Source organism: Seriola lalandi, unplaced genomic scaffold (genome assembly GCF_002814215.2).
Source record: "Seriola lalandi dorsalis isolate HSWRI2012SDOR001 ecotype SW California unplaced genomic scaffold, Sedor1 jcf7180002054909, whole genome shotgun sequence".
NCBI classification, from domain to species: Eukaryota; Metazoa; Chordata; class Actinopteri; order Carangiformes; family Carangidae; genus Seriola; species Seriola lalandi.
Genome location: NW_019525461.1, coordinates 157578 through 180421, shown reverse-complemented (window position 1 = coordinate 180421; position 22844 = coordinate 157578). Strand labels below are relative to the sequence as shown.

The following is a 22844-nucleotide window of genomic DNA, read 5'->3' as shown; positions in this document are numbered from 1 at the left end:
GCCCTTCACTCAGGATCTGCTGTGTCATGTCTGGAGTGTGTGTGTGTGTGTGTGTGTGTGTGTGTGTGTGTGTGTGTGTGTGTGTGTGTGTGTGTGTGCACTACATAACGTCCCTCCACCCTTCAGGCTATATATCTTGTTCAGTCATTTGTCAGACGCTGGCCTCCTCTCAGGTTTTAATCTTCCACTTGTCTTGAATGACATTTCACCCTCACACACATGCAGCCACAGGCGGTGTGTGTGTGTGTGTGTGTGTGTGTGTGTGTGTGTGTGTGTGTGTCGACAGAGCCTCTCGCTCTGCACCCAGCCCGTCTCACAACCCTCTCCACCTTAACACTACACTTGACTCCGTGTGTTATCGTCCATCAGGTCGGACTGTGTGGACATCCTGACACAGTGTGGGGACAGGAAACGTTTCCACGAAGGACAGACACCAGAGAGGATCTGTGAACTGCTGTCGCCCATTGATGACCCTGAACGCTGCATCCCCCTCCACAGATACCTCAGTGAGTCACGACGTACGCTTCCTGTCCCTCTGAGCGCTCGTTCTTCCCTGTAGTGAGACGTAGAGGAGACACATATCTGCTGCTCTGAGTCTCTGGATCATGATCGCTCAGTTAAACCTGCAGGTGATTTTATCTGCTGCCACCAGAGGGCAGAAGAACACAGAGGCTGCTTTATATCATCTAATCAAGCTTCAGACAGAAGAGCGTGATCGTCTCATTGGAGCTGTGCTCTTTGGTCCAGTGGATTATAATGATTATGGATTATCATGAATATTTATTCAAGGTTCCCACAGGATGAATCTTAGCGAGAGGTTAACTAGAGGTTAATACAGGTCAAATATGTAGTTGTTAATTAAATGTCTCTCTTCTATTGGTGGAATCAGCCATGAAATTAGATTCAGACATTCATGTTCAGGATGAACTGTAATAACTTCATCTTCATCTTCAGGTCAAATATTAATTTGTCTGATTGATTGGTAAGACATTAGCATTTAGCTCAAAGCTCCTCTGTATCTAAGTGTAGCCTCACAGAGCAGCTAGTGCAGCTACAGATACAAGTCAAAAGACTGAACTGTGACGAGAAGTCACTGGTTTTAGGTCAAAGTTTGGTTGTGAATATGTTTTGATTTAAAAAGTCTGAAGTCGTCAGACTCTCAGCTCAAGTCATGTGACTCGAGTCCACACCTCTGCTAAAGAGCTCATTAGTGGTAATTTAATTCAAAGGTAATATGGAAATATATTGATTAATGCAGTTACACAGTTAAGTTTTCTAGTGGCCGCTTGTATCATTGTCACATGTTACATTGGAAATTGTCACATGAGAGTCATTTGTACGGTGGCCCTGAGAGGTCAACACACTGCATCTTAATAACACACATGTAAACAGACAGAACACAAACAAATACAGAAAACATCTTCATCAGTTTGACACATGAGCTGCACATACTCACAACACAACACAAGTGTTTCCAGGGGACACTAAAAAGTGTTGAACCGGGCGGGACGCACATGTCGTTCAATGTTTTTAGCCTCAAACGTCACAAAACAGCCTGGTTCATCACTTATTAATGTCCCCTGGAAACACTCCTGTTGTCGTCTGTGCTACTTGCAGCACGTGCCTGTGTTTGCATGTGTTTTGTGAAGCTGCAGTGCATTGAGCTCTCAGGGCCACCGTACATGTTTCTGCTAACTAATGCAGCGAGTGCACATGCTCACACTGTCACCAACTGACCAACTGTTTTCCCTTCCCCTCCCCAGCCCCCAGTTCCCTTGGCAACAACATTGTTGAGGAGGTTATTCATCCATGCAACCCCAACCCCTGCCCCAGCAACCACCTATGTCAGGTGAACAGGAAGGGTTGCCTTGACGAGCTGAACTGTCAGCCGTACCTCTGTGTCCCAGGTAACTACCGGCTACTGCTGCAGCTCAGCAGCTTCACTGTGGCTAACAACTGTAGCACGGCAGTCATTGTGTGTGTGTGTGTGTGTGTGTGTGTGTGTTGTCAGGCTGTAAACTGGGCGAGGCCTCGGAGTTCCTGGTGCAGCAGGACGCTCGTATCCAGGTGCCGACCCGCACCGGTCCAGCTGGGTGCTACGAGGTGTGCAGCTGCGGTCCCAGCGGGCGTCTGGAGAACTGCGTGGAGATGCCCTGCGTGGACATGACCAAACCCTGCGTCGTCGGAGGACAGAGGAAGAGTAAGACCCCCACCCTTTAATGTCCCTCTCTGTCCATAGTGTTCACATCTGAAGAATTTCTTTCTTTAACTAAGTCTGCCGCTCGCCTCTGATTGAGGTAGCAGTGATGGTGCTGGTGAGCCCACGTCCCTCGACAACTCTCACCTCATTAGTAATGAAATAATTTGAAATAAGTCATTACATTCATCACTTCCTGTGGAGAGCGTAATGAAATTTGGACAAGTATAATTTATCTGCAGCATCTAAAATAGAGGAGCGGAGCTCTGTTCGCTTCACGCCGTGGAGCTCCATCAAATGAGACGAGGTCAGACCCTGTCAAACCCCGCCTCCTGCCAACAGTCAGTTAGACTTGTTTATTCATACAGTTAGTTCCTAACAGCTCACTTCCTGTCAGTTGCACCAGTCTCAACGTAACCATCACTAAATTAAAACTGGTTCTACTACTTACACTGAGATTAGAGGCTGCTGATTATTTACACCTGATCAAACCAACCAGTTTGTTAATATACGACCCGATCAACAGCTGATGCGACTGTAAACAACAACAGCTCGAAATACGAAACATGCTCATTCCACTAATAACAGACTGAACAAACACCGTCGGTCACTTCATCAGATGTTTCCTAGAGATCAGTGCAGCTGTGAAATGTGAAGGAGCTGCTGCTTCACTGTTCTCCACTCTGAATAAATATTGTGATGGGTGTGCGAGGCACATGATTGGGTGGCACAAGGTTAAATCAGGGAACAGAGCTGCAGTTTATTGAGGGAACTAAATTAATTTGTATAGCTCATTATCACACACAGAGATCATTCAGTGTACTTAAAAGAAATAAAACAAGCATGGAAATAGAATTAAAAAGCATGATAAGAAAAGAGTAGAAAAACACAGATTATAAAACAGATCATTTCTGATTAAAGTGTCAGATTAAAAGATTAAATGAAGGCGGTGCAGAGTAGAGAAAAACATTTCTGAAATTCGTTTAGGATCCGGACCATTTAGTGGCTTATAGACGATGAGTAAAACACAGAAGGAGCCGTCAGGTTAACTGTGCTGTTACCCTTTTTTTACCTCTGTGAAGGTCAAACATATGCACTGACACATAAAACTGTTTAATTACAGCAACGTTAGGCCTCCAGGCTCTTTGGTCTCGCTAAGATTCTGGTTTTTACAATTTGAAGAGTCATAATTCTCGACAACTCAATATGACGTGAACGCTCACACACAACACCTGCGTATATGAACTGAGAGCTGAAGGTCAACAGACGTTTCCTGCTGCTCTGTACATGCGAGCTTGTTCTGACTTCTCCCGTCATCGTTCATTTTCAACATCACAACAAAATACTTTCAGGATTATTCCCTTAAATCATCTCTGCAGCAGCAGCGGACACAGGAGTTAAGAGCTGAATATGTCTGCAGGATCCAGAGCCCTCAGGCACTTTCCACTTTCGTCAGCAACTCATCAGTCGCTGTAACATTCTTCTTCATTTCAGACTCATCATAGTTGCATTTTGATCACACTGCACTGCAGCTAATCTCAGATCTTTTACCTTTGAAGTTGAGATATAACAGCCGGTGGAATTCAGTGAAGTGAAGTAGGAATGAACATTAGAGTCCTGGTTTGGGTTGCACCATTATGACTTATGTAGTATTGACTGTAGTCATGTTTAAATGTGTTGCGAATATCTGGTTGAACATCTGGTTGTTTCTGATGTGGCCACTGGGGTCAACTCAAAGTCAGAAAACTAATCATTTATAATCAGTTAAAATTCCACAAACAAACTATCCAGAAATGCATTTTTGCACCTCCTGTCTCCACATCAGTAAATACTCCAGTCCTGAGTTTTGAAGCTTTTACGTTTCGGTTGATAACGAGTGTCTAAATGAGACACAGAGGTTGTCGGGGACGATAAGAGTTGTCACATTGAACATGAAAACACTGTCCCACATTGTGACCGTGGTGTAGTTGGTTTACAGCCTAACATTAGCTGATTGTATTTAGGCGTCAAACATCAGATTTCCTGAAGCAGGTTGCACCATTTCAACTTGTCACACGTCGCAGCTCGTACTGACTTCAGTGATGTGTAACCAGGAAACATCTTGGTTGCTTCCTGACACGGTGTAGTTGCTGATGCGACCACAGGGTGGAGCCAAAGTCAGAAACTTCAGAAACAATTTCTAATCAGTCAACACTCGACAAACAAAGCGTTCCACTGAATTGATCTCTGTGTTTCCAAAGACAAAGGCTGGTTCCTCATCACAGAGGGTTATTGATCTCCCTGCTCTGTTTTCATCTTGTTTTTTGCTTGTTCTTCTGGGAAGACGTGAGCTGTCGGTCTCTGATTGAGGACAGATGTTGGTTTGACTTGAACACACGCTGCTCTCTTGTGTTGAGCCAGACTCTGTTCAGAAGTCTTTATTTTAATTTGCAGGGTCAGACGCTGGAGTGCCGCTTCCATTCAGCCTTTTGATTTAACCAAATAATTCATATATTAATTAAAGACTTTAAGTAGTTGACTCGAGTGAGAAGAGGCACTCAAAACGTAGTGAAAGTCTGAAAAGGCTTTGTCCTCATTTGTCCCTCCCTTTTGAATTTCATTGATTGGCCGTCGTCCTATTGTTTCTGTTCAGAGTGTGGTGAAGATTTCTGTGGCTTTTTATTTCCACATCATCCTGCACAAAAACACACCAAGGAAGGTGGAAGCAGACAGTCTGAAGCACTTCTGGTTGAAAGAGGCGCTGCTCGACTCATCAGGTGTGGGAACGTGTCATAAAAGTGTTTGGGGGCAACCTGGTAGTCGAGGGGTAATAATAATAACTGTCATAGTGTTACTATGCAAAGTTTAAATGTTTAATTCATGGTTTCATGTACAAGTCCCTCTAAACATCTGCAGCAGTGAAACCAGAACCGACGCACAGGAAGTGATTGAAAGGGAGGCGTCTCCTCTCTCAGCCGTCTCTGGTCAAACTACCAGATGATGAAAACTAAACCGACTCCTATCACTGCAGACAGTGAGGTGCGGTTGAAAGCTGCAGAAAAGCTGATTCACCTGCGTCGTCAACAGACACGTCACCCGCTGAGCGGGTTTGGGATGATCTGGATCTCTGTGTACTACGGCGTGTTCCACTTCCTGCCATCACCCAGCAACTACAACAATCAACAACATGATCAACTCTGTGGCGCTGCGTCGCACCACATGAGGCGGATGGAGGTCAAACCAGATACTGACATCTGTCAGAAGTCACACTTCTTTCAAAATAAAACTTTGCATTTTAAATTGGCTTTTTATCGTGTCCAGCCGAGGTCACACCTGTGCATTAATCATGCTGTGTAATCAGCACCTGGTCAGGTGGACGGATGATCTCGGCAAAGGAGCAAATCTCACTAAATAAGAGAATCTGGGAGAAAGGCGCCGTTTGTGTCGTTAGAAAAACTTTCAGAGCTTTAATTTCAACTCATGAGAAATGGGAACAAGAACAAAAGTGTTGCATTTATATTTTTGATCAGTGTAATTTGTCAAACTACCGTTTATCACACTGCTGAGAGACAACAGGCCTAATAATACGTCATGAAGGCTAACGCTAGCAGCTCAGCTCAGACACAGTTTGTTCTTATGGAGTAGAAGCAGCGAAGGGTTGAATCAGCACTGATACACACATACGGTTGTACTAACGAGACAGCACAACTTTACCACAGGTGCATAGTCTTTGATTTAAGGCGGGAGGATTAGCTTGAAGCAACAGTTCAACACTAAATAAACACTTCTTCACATTCCCGCTGAGAGCGAGATGAGAGGAAGGATCCTCACTGAGCCAGAAACTGCAGTTTGTCTTTTGTTTGTTTCTGTGTCGGCTTCATTTTTCAGCTGCTTGAGCCCGAGAGCAGAAACACAGGGTGGAAAAAAAGGCTCATAAATTGCTTGTTGCTTGCTGTGAACTCACACTCTGTTTCTGCCTTTAAGTTCCACAAACTTCAGCTGGATGTGCTTCACCAGCAGAAATATTTAGCGGCCGTGAATAAGAAAAGGACACGTATGAGAGCACGATGTATTTACATTCCACCAGCCTGACGCATTGATTTGTTCTGCTCTTGAGTAAACACATGCAGACTGATTGTCCTGTTTCACTTCATGTAAACAAACCAAACCTCCAGTTTTTTAAAAAGGCGACTCTCTCTGCTGCGACATGAGGGATGGAGGAAGGTCGACTTTCTCTGGGTGCAAATATTCCCGAGGCTTTTCCACGAGTTTAAGACGTATGAATTTTTAATGTAATTGAAAAGAAGAACAACCATCAGGAAGGTAATGGTTGTAATAAATCACTGCTCTGGTGCAGGAGTGAGCAGATTCATTATCATTCCTGACACCAATGATAAGCAATAAGTCAGAGGAGCCGAGATGTATCATATTCATATTAATATCAGAGCCCATCACTCAGTGTGACATGTATCTGAACACTGTCAAACTCCATCACCGCTGATATAGATGCATATAGATCCCCGATCAATCAGGCCAATCAGTCAATATGACCGGACTGAGCCGTACCAGATGAAAATACAAGTTTCCACTTAGAATTAGAATTAAAAATTCATCAACAGTTCGAGCTCAGTTACTAATAGAAAGAACTTTTTAGAGGGAAATCATGTGGTGAACCGCAGTTTTAAAATGAAGATCATAATCTTTCTACATTGCAAATACATTTCACAGGAAACATAACCGTCAGACTTTATCACCCAAAGTGGATAATTCACATAAACAAACCAGAAACCAACTGATATATGAAAGTGCAGTGGGTGAAGTGTCTTTAGCAGCTGAAACAAAGTGTGGAGAGATGCTCCTGCCTGTCTTATTCTTGACCTTTTAAAACAATATATATATGTTTTTGTTAACATGCCAGCAGTTTATCCAGATCATCTACCATTTATTTACTTGTGTGTTACTTTGTGTGTGTGTGTGCGTGTGTGCGTGTGTGTGTGTGTGTGTGTCACCTCCAGACCACGGGACGTCCTTCAGGATCGACTGCCACACCTGCTCCTGCTTCGCCGGTAACACCATCTGCTCCACCAGAGAATGTCTCAGCTTCGGCAACTCAGACGAGGACAGACGTCATTTCACAGGTTTGAAGAGGGAGCGGCCGTTTCAGATCTAGAAACCAGAAGGTGTCGTTCAGTCTCATTTCACACCCAGATTGTTTTAATTTAAGCCTTTACACTACCAGTATGAGTCTGCTCTCCCCCCAGCTCCATGATGCATTAATCTCACTATCTGACAGAGAGCAGCCACTTTATAACGTTAGGTTGGTTTACCTCTGCCTGCTTCTCAGAGTGGACCCCTGCTGATTTGTTGCTGCTGCTTGAATAATTCTCAGTGGATGTTAGAAGAATTTAGTCAATGAATATGTTTTTTCTAAGAAGTGGTAACTTCAGATAACATCACAACAGAGCCAGAACGTTACTGAGGTGTTTCACGAATCAGCAGCTGAAGTGGAACAGATACATGCAGATCAATGAATGAGGCTTTGAATTAAAACAGTAATTACCAGATGAGTAGTAATTACTGAGATACTGATTTAAGCTCGACAGCAGGTCTGTTTTAAAGACTAAGCAAATTGGAAATGTCAGACAGGAGCCTGGAACCTGGACGAGCTGATTATCAACCTGAAACGGGATTTTAATGAGGAGCAGAGTCGACTAATAACATTCCTGAAAAAGAGGTGCATGTCGAGAAACATGAGCAATCACATGATCAGCTTCTAAACCTGTCCTCCCCCTGCTCTCCCCCTGCCTCCCCCTGCTCTCCCCCAGGTCTTCCCTGCAGTTGTCCGGACCGCTTCATCCCGGTGTGCGCCTCTAACGGACGGACCTATCCCAGCGCCTGTGTGGCTCGCTGTATGGGATTCAAGGACCATCAGTTCGTCTTCGGCCAGTGTCACCTCAGTAACCCGTGTTCAAACACGCCCTGCCAGAGGAACCAGAGGTGGGTTACTTCTTCTTCTAATTTACCTCAGCTGCAGAAACAAGCTGAAACAGGCTTTTATTCTGAAGTTTGCATCTTTTGAAAGATTCAGTAATCACGGACGTTGAATCAGAAACAGTAAGTAGTGAAATGTGACGTGCAGAGACGCAGCTTGTGATCAGACGAGGGCTGACGAACTTTACTCCACAGCAGTGTCTCAAAATGCGGCTCTCCTTAAACAGCCAATGGGTGATTTGCAATGACATCTCGGTAGGAAACCTCCCTAAAGGGGCTTTTGGTGTTAGATTGTTATTTATTTTATAATGGTGATGAATGCTGGTTGGAGGGGCCCCTGGCCATTACTTGCCTTGGGCAAGATTAGAAAAAACAAAGAAAGTATAAAAACTAAAGTTCGAAAAAAATATAAAATGTAAGTGTCACAGTTTAAACAATTTTTACCTTCTTATAAATATATTAATCATCATTTTAGAGATAATTAGCGACGTCTCTGTATTTTCTGATCTGTTGTGTTTTGCTGTTTCTCATTGTCTCTGTGAATTCAGTTTAATGTCCGACAGTCGTGTCACATTCACTACTCTGCTGCATCAGTTTCTACACTGGTATCGTTTAATCCAGTCGCTTGTGATTTGCTGTTAATCCACTGAAACTCAACACTCCTCATATGAAAACCTTCCAGCAGCTGAACGGCTCTAATCCTCTTACTGCTGCTCGTCTATTAAAGGTGCCCTGTGGAGTTTTCTTCTCTACAAACACAGTTATATTTACACTCAGTGTCTGTCATCAAACATATTGTGTGTGTCTGTCTTTGTTGCTGCTGTTTCTGAGTGGATTAGTGGAGTAGTGAGAAATGTTTGGCAGGTGTTTGTATCACGTGGCTAATGTGTGTTAGCATGTGCGTGTTTTAAACAAACAAAAAAAGAGACAGTTCAGGAGACCTTTAATGTGAAAGATCTGCAGGAAGTGTTGAGGATTGAATCAGTAAAGCAAGAGCTGGTGTCATGTGACCAGACCACCATGGAAGTGAGATATGAAGGGCTTTGCAAATTAACAAATACATTTGCAAATCACACCTACGACTGCAGTTGAAGAAGAGGAGCAGTGAGGAAGAAGAGACTGTGGACACCCTCAGGTTCAGAGAGCAGCTTCAGGCTTGTGAAGGAGCTCCGGTTCCAGGTCTAGAGAGTCAGATCCACCACCTCAAGGATCCTGACGAATTACCAACAGCCCGTTTCACCATCTGGCAATTTGTCTGTAGCTGCTAGCCTAGCCTAGACAAGACAACATCAAAGCAACGTCTCCGTGAGCAACAGTGTGAGCGGCAGATCTTTACACACTGGATCACATCAGATGAAGCTGGAGAGGCTTCGAGACTGTGTGATAGTACTGGACAGGCCCCAGGGAAGCTAATCACACCACTGGCATCAAGGCTAATAAGAATCCAAGGACGAGGGTCAGAGGAAACATCGGTAACTCCACACCAGATAACACTCTCTGAGGTCCTCTAGAATCAGTGACTCCTCGGCCTGAACACAGCTGACATCAGCACGCCTCACACTTCGGATGAAGCGTATGGACACGTTCAGTATCTTCTGGAACTGAACAGACCGCCTTAAACCAGAACCGTTTGACACGCCGCACACAAACAAGAATGTGTAGATAAGAGTGAAGGACAGAGCAGATCTGGTTGAGTTACTGTTTCAAAACAGCAGCAACACACTGCTGAATTGGTGTGTGTGTGTGTTGTCAGGCTGTAAACTGGGCGAGGCCTCGGAGTTCCTGGTGATGAGAACATTCAACACATTATAAGAGACATACTGTATCTCGACACACACACACACACACACACTCTCACACACACACACACATACACACACACTCTCACACACTCTCACACACTCTCACACAACCCGCTCCAAACCCTTTTCCTTTCCTTTGAAAGTAAACAATGCAGTAAAACTCAGCGAGCCAACTCAGGTTTGCTGAACACCTGACTGGTGCCCAGCCTTGGAGACTTGGCGGTTGCTATGGTGACACAGCAGGTTTTCTCTGTGTGTTTGCTCCTGTTGCTTTGCTCTTTATGTTTCAGCTTCTTCATGTTTACCTCCCTCACTGTGTGTCGGTGGTTGTGTGTGATTAATGTGTAGACAGCACACACACACACACACACACACACACACACACACACTACATGTAGTCTGAACGTGTGGAAACACAGCCGTATAGATGAAGACATGTTGTGTGTGTGTGTGTCTCCAGGTGCCTCCCAAAGTACCGTGTGTGTCTGAGCGACTCGTCCGACTGTCCACAGTACGAGTGCGTCGGCCGGCCGGCGGCGTGTGATAAGAACAGCGTGGAGCCGGTCTGTGATACTGACGGCCTGGTGCACGCCAGTCTGTGCCACCTGCAGCAGGCTGGGAAAACTCTGGCGTACATGGGCCACTGCCAGGTAATTGATTTATTGTATGTAACCATGGTACCGACCTCACAGCCCTGTGACGTGCAGCCCTCACTGTTGTCAAAGCTAGAAAGCACTCAGTGAACTGCAGTCCTCCATGGAAGTGAAGCACTCCTCTCAGTTAGCCGTCAGCTTCAGAGTGGAGGCCACAGCAGAGCTTTAAACATGACGCTGCCACTAAAAGGAAAGCTGTAAGTCAGACCAGAAGATGGATTCTGCTGAGCCCAGGAATGGTGGTTGTGTTCTCAGTGGGGCTTTTGGTCTGGTTGGTGCAAAGCAACGTGTCTTTACAGCGACAGTGGATTTTAGCCACCAAACATTAATTTGACTGAAGAGGCAAAGTTTCAACCCTGTTTAGTTATTTCTTGACAAAGTTAAAAAGAGACCGGAAGCAACAGAGACTGAGGTATTGAGGCTTTTATTCCCTAGTATGGGTCAAACCAAGCAGCAACATACAGGGCAGAAACATGAAGAACCAGGAGCTGCAGTTCCTCTAACGGCCACTAGAGTCTGGCTCCAACAGTGAGTCAGTCCCCATAGACTCCCATGTTAAAATGTGCAACTTTACAGCAGAAATAAACATGTTCACAGCCTGGTACAAAAACTGTTTTGGTCTTTAGAGCTAATTTCCTCCTTCATGACACCTGTTTATATAACTCACCTGTTTATTTAACTCACCTGTTCACATTTTATTAAGGACTAAAGTTATGGAGTATTGAGGGCGTGGCCTCTTTGACTGACAGATGTGTGAGCGTAAACTTTTCAGAAACCGGCATGCACCAAAGTCTCAGCTCCACACATGCCCCTCCATTTTTAGATCAGCTGGGAGTTAGGGGGCGGAGTCGGGCACTGCCAAGATGGCGACGGTGAAGCAGCTCACTCTGAGCTTCAGAAACCTGGGTATAATATATATACATTAGCTTGTCGTGCTCTGTTCTCAGGACGCCTGCAGGAAGCAGCAGCAGGTTTGCGGCCACAACGGTGAGACCTACAACACAGTGTGTGATGCCTTCTCTGACCGAGTGGCTGTGGACTACGAGGGCCCCTGCCACGCTGTGGGGGCCGTGTCTGACGTGGCCCCCGACTCCGCCTGCAGCTTGATTCCCTGTCCACCTCTGTCCACTCCAGGCTGCCACCCTGTCACACCTCCAGGTGAGTGGACCAAACTCCTCAGGTAGAAAGGTTATAGGTGCACTGGATGAACTGTCCTCAGATAGTATTGTGATAACCCTTGACCTCTGACCTCTTTCCAGGAGCATGCTGTCCGATCTGTGCCAGCATGCTGCAGATCCTCTGGAACAAAGAGCAGATGAACACTTTCTCCAAGGTAGGGATTCATGCGACCGTCCAGCTGCGACTTATTCATCAGTCGTCCATGTCGCGATCTCAGGGAACATCAGGAGAACTGTAGTCTCTCAGCGGTGTTGGAGGGTTTTAAGTAGAGAGGTTTCGACACCAATTATCCTCCCAAATACCTGAAATTGAGTATGGGCCAATACTGAGTGGGGGTGCACCGTCAGGAGTGGCAAAATGCTTGGGGTTCCTCAAGGGGAAAAGGCCACGGCTCTTCATATCGGCACATTCTGCGATGACAAATGTAAACTGCAAAGAAAAATACCAGGTGTTCTCAGTTATGTCGTAGTGAGTCTCCAGGTGAAATAACGACACAAAAAGATGTAGAGTCGCACAGAGCCAAGGATATAATTAAAATGCTTTTATTTAGTTTGGGCATATCGGAGTAAAAATCTTTTTACTGCCTTTCAATGCTGCTGCCACAAACCCCCTTAAGTGGAGCAAGGGTTGAACGACATCACCTGAATGATAACAGTAGAAGAAATATATTTGATGGCTATATCAAATAAAATACAAACATCACAAATAATAACTTAATTATTTAATAAAGAGCATTTACAATATTCAGTCAAAATCAGCAGGGGGAGGCGTGAAGAAACCTCTCTCTCTCTCTCCCTCCAAATTAAAGCCTTACATACTGTACATGTCGTGTTTTTACTGATGGGACTCTCCAGTGTAACATTTTGCCAAATTGCTGCTGTTTTGCTAACGGCTAACGTGACACCAGTGCAAATCACTTCTTCTCCGCTGCTTTAAATCAGTAGCCTACACAGGAGCCACTGTTTTAGAGCAGTGAAGAAGAATTGATCTCTGCCATTTTATCCAGGTGTGAAAATATAAAGTTTATTAATAAATGATGTGGTATTGTATCAGTGAATAGACTTGCATACTCTCTGATAGCTGATCCAGTATTTTAGGAGGCATAATTCTTAGATATAGTTTCAGTCGTGCTCAACAGTAAAATAATTTTAGAACTAAAATCAGGATTATTATTAAAGAGATTAATTTTAGAAGAGTTTGGTAATTACAGCAACATGAAAAGAGATTTTAGTCAAACTAGCATCAGTGCTCTTTACCCATGTGAATGCTATTAGGTGTAATTACACGTCTTGGCCACTTGGGGGAGCTGTGAATCCAAAGAGTTTCTCAGTACAGCTACTGAGCAGAACACTGAAGTAAACTACTGTGTACCACTGTTGTTTCTGTTTCCTCTGAAGAGGATAAACAGTCAGTGAACACCCAGAACAATCCTCCTGTGAGGGAGGGAACGCAGCACCTGGATCCGGACTCTGGACTGTGGGGGTCCGGGTCAAGTCCTCACACCATAATGAAAACCAGGAGAAAAAAAATGAAGGAAGCCAATGGTGCCAATAAAATGCTGTTAGTCTTTTTTAACCTTGCAGCCTAAGGCTTTGTATAGCAGGTATTTCCTGTTTCATCTGCAGGTGAAAGGAGCAAGTGCAAACTATTAAATCTTCAGCAGCTGCTGAGATTCTAAAAGTCAAGGTGATGTCTCACTACAGATAAAGACTTTAACTACAAACTATAAATGAGAGGAGCCATTACTTTGACAGTGACTTAACCTTGATAATGAAATGTTATTATTTTTGTCCAGTGGTAGAAAGTAACTAAGAACATTTACTGTATTTAGGTGAAGTTTCAAAGTATTTCCATTTTCTATTACTTTAAACTTCTCCCCTCCATTTCAGAGTGATTGTTTTACTCCACAACATTTATCTGACCACTGACAGCAAAAACATATGAAAGGTTTGTAGAATCCTCTCAGTGTTTTTAATCACAAAGAAGCTCACTCACACATCTGAAAACCTAAAGCAAAGATTAGAGAGAAGTACTTTCTCATTTCTTCCTTCCTTTCCCATTAAACACAGGTGAGGATGACTAAAATGCTGCACAAAGGACATTAGAATATATAAATTTAAGTAAGGAAATATATCAAAACACAAGGAACACACTGTATATACAGTGGGTACGGAAAGTATTCAGACCCCTTTTAAATTTTTCAGTCGTTTCATTGCAGCCATTTGCTAAAATCAAAAAAGTTCATTTTATTTCTCATTAATGTCACTCAGCACCCCATCTGGACAGAAAAAACTAATGTAGAAATTTTTGCAAATTTATTAAAAAAGAAAAAGTGAAAATATCACATGGTCATAAGTATTCAGACCCTTTGCTCAGTATTGAGTAGAAGCACCTTTGAGCTAGTACAGCCATGAGTCTTCTTGGGAATGATGCAACAAGTTTCTCACACCTGGATTTGGGATCTTCTGCCAGTCTTCCTTGCAGATCCTCTCCAGTTCTGTCAGGTCTGATGGTGAACGTTGGTGGGCAGCCATTTTCAGGTCTCTCCAGAGATGCTCAGTTGGGTTTAGGTCAGGGCTCTGGCTGGGCCAGTCAAGAATGGTCACAGAGTTGTTCTGAAGCCACTCCTTTGTTATTTTAGCTGTGTGCTTAGGGTCATTGTCTTGTTGGAAGGTGAACCTTCGGCCCAGTCTGAGGTCCTGAGCACTCTGGGAGAGGTTTTCTGGTGGACTGGACTGGTGCAGGGCTGCAGTGATAGTTGACTTTGTGGAACTTTCTTCCATCTCCCTACTGCATCTCTGGAGCTCAGCCACAGTGATCTTTGGGTTCTTCTTTACCTCTCTCGCCAAGGCTCTTCTCCCACGATTGCTCAGTTTGGCTGGACGGCCAGGTCTAGGAAGAGTTCTGGTCGTCCCAAACTTCTTCCATTTAAGGATTATGGAGGCCATCGGCTCTTAGGAACCTTGAGTGCTGCAGAAATTCTTTTGTAACCTTGGCCAGATCTGTGCCTTGACACGATTCTGTGTCTGAGCTTCTTGGGCAGTTCCTTCGACCTCATGATTCTCATTTGCTCTGACATGCACTGTGAGCTGTAAGGTCTTATATAGACAGGTGTGTGCCTTTCCTAATCAAGTCCAATCAGTTTAATTAAACACAGCTGGACTCCAATGAAGGAGTAGAACCATCTCAAGAAGGATCAGAAGAAATGAGTTAAATATGAGTGTCACAGCAAAGGGTCTGAATACTTATGACCATGTGATATTTCAGTTTTTCTTTTTTAATAAATTTGCAAAATTTTCTACATTTCTGTTTTTTTCTGTCCAGATGGGGTGCTGAGTGACATTAATGAGAAATAAAATGAACTTTTTTGATTTTAACAAATGGCTGCAATGAAACAAAGAGTGAAAAATTTAAAGGGGTCTGAATACTTTCCGTACCCACTGTACAACATACAGAAACATAATAAACAGACTAATAGAGTAAAGACAAGAAAACAAGGAGCAAATATAGAATGAGGGACAAGGTTAGTGAGCTAAAAAGACCTGTGAATAAAAATGTGTCTTTAGCTGAGATTTAAAAACCAAGATAAGATGAAACTTTATTGAGTAGAGGAAGTTTACATTTGACACAGCTGCACGAGGGGAAAATGTAATAAGAAATAAAATAAGAATAGAAACAGAATTTAAAATTTAAATTAATGAATGAATAATTAATTGGTTGTGCACTTTGTCCCAATTCTATTGTAATATGCAATATGTGCACAGGGGACACACAAGAGACATGGACATACAAGTCCAAAGAATAACAAGTTTAAAAAGAATAGAAGTGGCCAGACCAGTAAAATGCTGCACAGTGCATTCAAACCCAATCTAAATGTGCGTGTACTGTAGTGCCATGGGTTTTATCTCAAGACATTATTCATTCAGAAGTGGTTACTCCCTCCACTTTTAACCAGAGTCCTCCCCATGCCTCCCCCGAGCCTCCCTGAACATGTGCCCAGGCTGCTGATGCCTTAACACTGACATGTTAGCAGCTAATAAGTCCCGCTGGCACCTCGTTCCGATCCGCTTAATTATACAACAAAAGCCCCGCTGGCTGTTTGTCAACTTGGCTGTAATCCCCAGCACAAGCGCATCGCACTAAGACTCAGCATTAAGCCTTTAAATACCAAACACAAGCACAGCTGATTTAATCTGCAGCTGCTGAAACACGCGAGAGAGACCGAAGCCGAGCTGAGAACAGCAACAACAGGCGGCTTCAGGACAGCGCTTCATCCATTCACGTGTCTTCATTCATTCATCTACAGTGAATCTCTATAGATGCTGGAGCCATTTGTTTAAAGCGATGTCACTGACTCAGCGCTGACTCAGGCTGAAGACCACGACCCAGAGAGCAAAACTAAACTTCTGGCTCCTCGGCCCGAGTCTGGCCCATATACTTCCACATCTGGGCAGATTCCAGCTGTTATCCTCCAGCACTGACTGACAGCTGTAAGATTTTCTGCGTGTGCCCCAGAATTGGTCCAGATGCGGAGGTTGCATCTGACAATCAAGATGTATATGGGCCAGTTTGGGGCCGTGGTCGAAGTGTGGGCTGGATTTATTTTTCTGTCTGCGACGTCTAAAATAAAAACAGTTTGGGGGTGCAGCTTCTGTAGCCCTCTCCCCAAATCTCCACCTGAACTGTCCGTGGTCAGGTTGCATTGTGGGTGATGTAGGCGCCAGGATTATGTTTCACCAAATAATTGATAAGTCCTTTTCTAAGTATGAACATAAACCCATCCCATGTTCTCAGTAACTGCTAATTATTGATTTGATAAATCAGCAGCAGTCTCAGCTAATGAAGACTTTAGTAATGTGTAACTTTAGCTTGCAAGGAAACATCTGTTCAATAGAGAATCAATCAGTTATGTAAACAGGAAGTCACTGTATCAATACAGGCTAGTAATAGTAGTTTTCATAGAGTACTATCTGATAACTAACCTAAATTATGTTATTTATCAATTAAGTCAAATGTTATTGGCAAAATGTTTTTTTATAATTTTAGAAATGTTGTTTTTGAGAAACATCAGCTCTGTAACTCTTCACTGTAAATGGGTCAGATATCAGTCGGACTTAAGGTATGATTTGGCAGGTGGGGGATGCTAAGATTTTTTTGTGCCAGTCTGACACTGTCACATGAGCAGCAGCCTGGCTGTTCACAAGTGTTTCTGCTCTTCTGCTGTTTTTTAATCACATGTAGATCTGATCTTCATAACCTCATGGATTTATAACGTACAACTTCTTATTCTGCAACCGTGTGTGTGTGTGTGTGTGTGTGTGTGTGTGTGTGTGTGTGTGTGTGTGTGTCGCTCTCTGTTTAGACACTCTGATTTATTTACTTATTAATAGAAGGTGGTGGAACGCTGGTCTGAGTAGTTCCAGTCCACTTTTAAAATGACACACACACACACACACAGTGTTTTCAGCTTTGTGATGATGCAGTTTTCAAACAGTCCAGTGTGTTTTTCAAATATTTATTCGACCAAAGAAACTGGATGTTTTTTTCACCCTCTGAAGAAACACTTCATCCTAAACTTTACTTTTTTAAACTGAAAAGCTGAAAAAATTAAAAGCAGGACAAAATAGAATAAATGTTTGAGGGTCACTGACCCCAGGTTCCTAAAAGCCTCAAATTCCCAAGAGAAATACTGAAGACGTGAGCTCAGCGACCTCAGAGCTGTAACCCTGCGTTTACATGAACTGCCTCTTAAATGTGTTTGAAGAAGAAAAAAAAACTCACAGGAAAAGATTGAGTTTGTTTTTTTTATTGGTTGCAATGGGCACAAACTGGAATTACAATATTTACATAAAACACAGAGAAATGTTAGATTCTTCCTGAACCGTTGGCACCTGCTCAAATGAAAGAAATAAACTTTCTGCAGTAAAGATGGAAACAGACGAACACAGCAGCACAGGAACGAGAGCAGAGTCTGTGCTGCTGTGTTTCTTGGAATGATATCTCCATCTATTGATTAATATATATTTCATCACACTGTATCTGTGCTACATTAGCTCTCCGTGTGTCACTGCAGTTGCTTTATGTCTGTGTTTTAATTTGCATTCCTCTACATTTAGTTTTTACCTGTCAGAGACTCAGAAGCTGTGGAGGTTTCTGTTTTCTGCTCGTTGAGGTTTCAGCCTCCACAAATCAAAGTAATCATCAAAACCCAGAGAGAGTCTGAGGAGCTAAATGCTTCATTTAAATATTTAAGCCACACTCACTTTTTCATTCTTACATGGACGCTCCTCTCAGCTCAGTCTGCTGTTAATTATTTCATTCTTCTCATGAATGATTAATGAATCACAGGAAACTGTTTATATCTACTAGAAATTAGAAACAGAAGCAGCAGATTTATATTAACAGCTATACTAAACTAACTAACTGGGTTTAAATCTCATTTATGTTCCTGTTTGTGACACTAATTTGAACTGTTTTCTTTTTTTATTGTCGTTTTTGGGAAAGAAAATTCTCGAAACGCTACAAATAATTATGTAGCTACATGAATGGCTCTGCAGGATGCAGTAATATGGAGATTATAATAATGTAAGAAAAGTTGCAGTATTTTGAGGATACAAATTACATTTTTTAACAAAAAGTCCAGATGTGAATCATAAAAATCTCGATATGATATCACAGCTTAATATTCAACATTTTAACCTTTTATTCTCAAAATATTATGACATTCTTCTTGGACATTTTTAAAGTGAAAATATTAAGTTTGTTATGAAAAGTCAGAATTTCATTAAATTACATTCTTTTTTCTCATAGAATTAACACTGTATTTGTAGAATATAACAACTTATATATATCATTGCTATTCAAACACTCAGTTGTGTTCCTTGTTTTTGTCTTTAGGTCAGATCAATACCTCATAATCAACAATAATCAATCCAATCTTTAAAAAGCTGTTTTTTCTGAAGCTCTGTCCCACATTCTGAAAACAGTTTTCTCCCAGATGAAATGCAGCCAACGTGCAACTGAGTCAGACAGCAACACAACAACATGCATTTAACATTGTGTGTTTGACCTTTAACCTTTGTGTCCAGCTGAATAAAAACCAGCCGGTGACGGTCCACGACGTCCTGCAGATCCTGCGGCTTCACGTCTCCGTGCCGCAGTGTGACGTCTTTGGATACCTGAGCATCGACCATGAGCTGGTGGTCCTCATCGCTCCGGTGGACCAGCAGCCGACACCACTGCAGGTAACACACACACATTTATCATCGTTACCATGAACACACACCCATTGTGACTCAATCCCACATGCACCATTCTGCTGCCTGGAAAACTACAGCACTACATGTGTATTAATCCGCTGCTGAAAGTAGTCCTCAACAAAAGCAAAGTTTCCTCTTGTTTGAGCAATGCTTGGTAAAAACTACAGTGTGTAGCATTACCGTGCTTTATTGAAATTTTTTATTTTGTTAATGAAATAAAATACAGTATAACACAAGTGTTATCATGTAAAGCTGAGGTAGGCATCAATGAGCATCCATCATCTCCTTTAATCAAATTGGAATTGAAGAGTTCTGAGAAAGAAACTAAACGTCTGCAGAGAGAGCGCATTCCTATTGGCTGCTCTATAAACACAGAAGGACGTGTCAATATGACGGAGGGAACCTGTTGTTCTTCTCCTGGACAGGTAACAGGTGATCAGTGGCTGTGTTGTTAATGTAGCAGTTTAGCCTTCTGCTAACCATGGCTAACGCAGCTGTGTTGTTAATGTAGCTAATAGTTAAGCCTTCTGCTAACCATAGCTAACGTGGCAGTGTTGTTAATGTAGCTAATAGCTAGCTTTCTGCTAACTGTAGCTAATGCGGCTGTGTTGTTAATGTAGCTAATAGTTAGCTTTCTGCTAATCGTACCTATTGCAGCTGTGTTGTTAATGTAGCTAATAGTTAAGCCTTCTGCTAACTGTAGCTAACGCAGCTGTGTTGTTAATGTAGCTAATAGTTAAGCCTTCTGCTAACTGTAGCTAACGCAGCTGTGTTGTTAATGTAGCTAATAGTTTAGCTTACTGCTAACCTAGCAGCTGTGTTGTTAATGTAGCTAATAGTTTAGCTTACTGCTAACCTAGCACTGCTGTGTTGCTTGTGTTGTGTGTGTGTGTGTGTGTGTGATCTCTGCCTTCCCCAGCTTTAAGGTGCTACATGCTGCTAAGTCTAAACCCTCCACATCAGGTCACATGACACTGTTGTTTTCACTTCAATACAAAAAAACACATGAAAATGTCCCATAGTTTCCAAATGTAGAATCATGGCTCAGGAAAAATCAGGACTGAAATGGAAACATTTGTTAGTAAAGTCAGGGAAGTGTATTCACAGCGAGGACCGACTGCAGCTGTCACCTCCACTTTATTCACATCGTGTTTATACAACATTAAAATGTTTGTGCAGTGAGAGCGGAGACCTGCAGCCTCTTCATGTCTCTGATGAACCCATCAATAGATCACTGTCAGAAATATTCATTCATTTTAATAATTGTCTTTGGTCACAGAAAAACTTCATTTTGTTTCTCTTTTCACACACACACACACCTTACAAACACACACACACACACACCTTACAAACACACACACACACACACACCTTACAAACACACACACACACACACACACCTTACAAACACACACACACACACCTTACTAACACACACACACCTTACTAACACACACACTCACCTTATAAACACACACACACACACACACACACACACACACCTTACTACCACACTAGGTGTGAGCAGCTCCAGAACAGAGCCGGGTTTAGTTTTGCTAATTGGCCGCTCGGCTCCTTCTGGACATAAATATTCATGCTCACAGGGATAAAGTGGTGAACTGAGGGGGAGGAAGCGTCTGTCTCATTAGCATTGTTTTATTGTAGTTTGTTTATTACACTGACAAGTGCAGAAGATTCAGTATGTTCAAAAAAAACATTCTCAAACCATAACTAACTATAACTAATATACTAATAAAATCCTAAACCATATAAAACTGAATAATATCCCCCTCCATCTTTGACTATTGGATTTTCATATAATCAAATACATATAAAATAAAAACGTGTAAAAATGAGATATACAATCTATTAGAAATTGGAACAGTTTCATGTATTGACATGTATGTTTACCCCAAAATATATGTTTGTATGTTTGTATGTTTGATGCTTATACTGTAGACCGATGATACATAAATATATGTACCGAAGCCTGTCAGTGTATGTTGCTATTGTAAACAGCAGGATCTAAAAGTCTGAGACCACTTTAAGACATGTTTAAAATTAATGAGAAGAAAAACATATATAAACACATACAATTTAATGTATATTGTTTTAATAAACTTACATATATAAATGAAATGGATCTCCCACTGACGTGTCGGTAACGTCAGGGCTGTGGTCGGCTCAGCCAGGCAGGACGATGGGAAAAGTATTTACATCACCTCGGACTAAACCAAAGTGATGTAAATACTTTTCCATGAAATAAATGAAGCTCCAGCCTTGAGAGGAGTTTCTCACCTAACACTGTTTAAATCACAAAAGCTTCTATCTCCAACACGAACTGCTGCAGCGTATGAAAAGTAAAGCCGATGAACAGTCATCGTGGTTTCAGGAATCAGATGAAACACACACTGGAAGTGACAGACTCACTGCAGAGCACTTCACATTTTCACTATTTGTCTTTATAAGAGATTGTAGATTATAAAGTAATCAACATGAATCTATGACTGAGCTCAGGCACCAGGAGAAGTGAACTCATCACTGGTTTCAGTCACTGGAGGAAGTGATTTTAAGATCCTCCTGTTGACTTTTAAAGCTCCTCACGGCCTCCATGTTTCATATCTGACCTCTGAGCAGCGTGTGAAGCATCAGATCCTCAGACAGAGGACTGTTAGTCCTTCCTTACATGACCTGCATGTTTTACTTTACTGCCATGTGTAAAGCGCTTTGTAACGTGGCTTTAGATTATCATTATTATTATTATTATTATTATTATTATTCTCTAAAAGCTCAGATAAACATCCATTTGACCAGGTCTTTGCTCTATCAGCAGAGAAGTGATGAGATAAAAATCTGAATCTTTGATCGTGTCGTTTCCTCATGATCAGGTTTGTGTCAGTGGGTTGAGAACACTGATGTCTTCAGATGTCTTCAGGCTGGTGTTTAACTGCTGCTGCTGGTAGCAACCTAATCTAATCTTAGACCAGAATCGGTTCATGCCCATGAGCATCGACTCGCTTCGTACAAGAGCTGCTGATAGACTGAAGTCTGGAGAGGAGGAGAATAACAAGGAAATGAAGATGTGGAGAAGAAAGTGAGAAAAAACGTACTCTCACTATCGCAAGAAAACAATCGAATGCATTCCACCTGGAGACGATTTTCCTCTTTGAAAGAAGCTTCAGTTCAGAGCAGTCAAGCAGTTGAACTCTGGACGGCACTTTCACTGTATTTACACAAGTCAGTTCTGCTTCTGCAGCATCAGAAATAAAGTAAATAAACGCTCGGTCAGAGTTCTCCTCCTGCCTGAACCTGATCATCGCAAAGAGTTTTATTCCCACTTTTCAAAACATCGCACAGTTAACATTCTTTAAAAGCTGAGAGCTTCTTTCCCACATTGTTCGTGCACAGCGAACGTATCACAAACAAAGCTGCATTAGTTTAGAGACGCGGGGGGAGGGGGGAGGAAAGCTCAGGTATGGCGCCGCAGATATTTCAGTTTTTGTTAGTGTTCCTGTCTTTTTATTTATTTATTAGCTCAAGGTCGATCTGCCCCCACGAACAGACACGGCCACCTCACAGGAACCTAATCCTCCAACAGCAGCGCTGCGATGAAAAGAGCTTTAAACAAACTGTCTGCAGAGTTTGAAATGATCGACCTCAGACTGAGACATGAAAAGCTGCGGATCCAATCTGTTTCATGACAAGGACAGCAGTACAGGGGGGTTAAAGGGGCTGGGGCAGCTGTTTTATCACACTTCTTATAAAGGACATGCTCATGGGGGGG

At 42.6% G+C, this 22844-nt stretch overlaps 1 protein-coding gene across 1 annotated transcript in view; it reads left to right on the top strand.

Annotated features, from left to right (window-relative positions):
• The window catches only part of reck (reversion-inducing-cysteine-rich protein with kazal motifs), a 65292-nt gene that overhangs the window by 40851 nt on the left and 1597 nt on the right, over positions 1-22844 (top strand). The window contains exons 12-20 of the mRNA XM_023430709.2: positions 370-506; positions 1764-1907; positions 2012-2200; positions 7192-7314; positions 8002-8173; positions 10430-10619; positions 11570-11780; positions 11882-11955; positions 18890-19045. Coding sequence (XP_023286477.1) covers positions 370-506; positions 1764-1907; positions 2012-2200; positions 7192-7314; positions 8002-8173; positions 10430-10619; positions 11570-11780; positions 11882-11955; positions 18890-19045 — 1396 coding nt within the window. The remainder of the gene's footprint in view (positions 1-369; positions 507-1763; positions 1908-2011; positions 2201-7191; positions 7315-8001; positions 8174-10429; positions 10620-11569; positions 11781-11881; positions 11956-18889; positions 19046-22844) is intronic.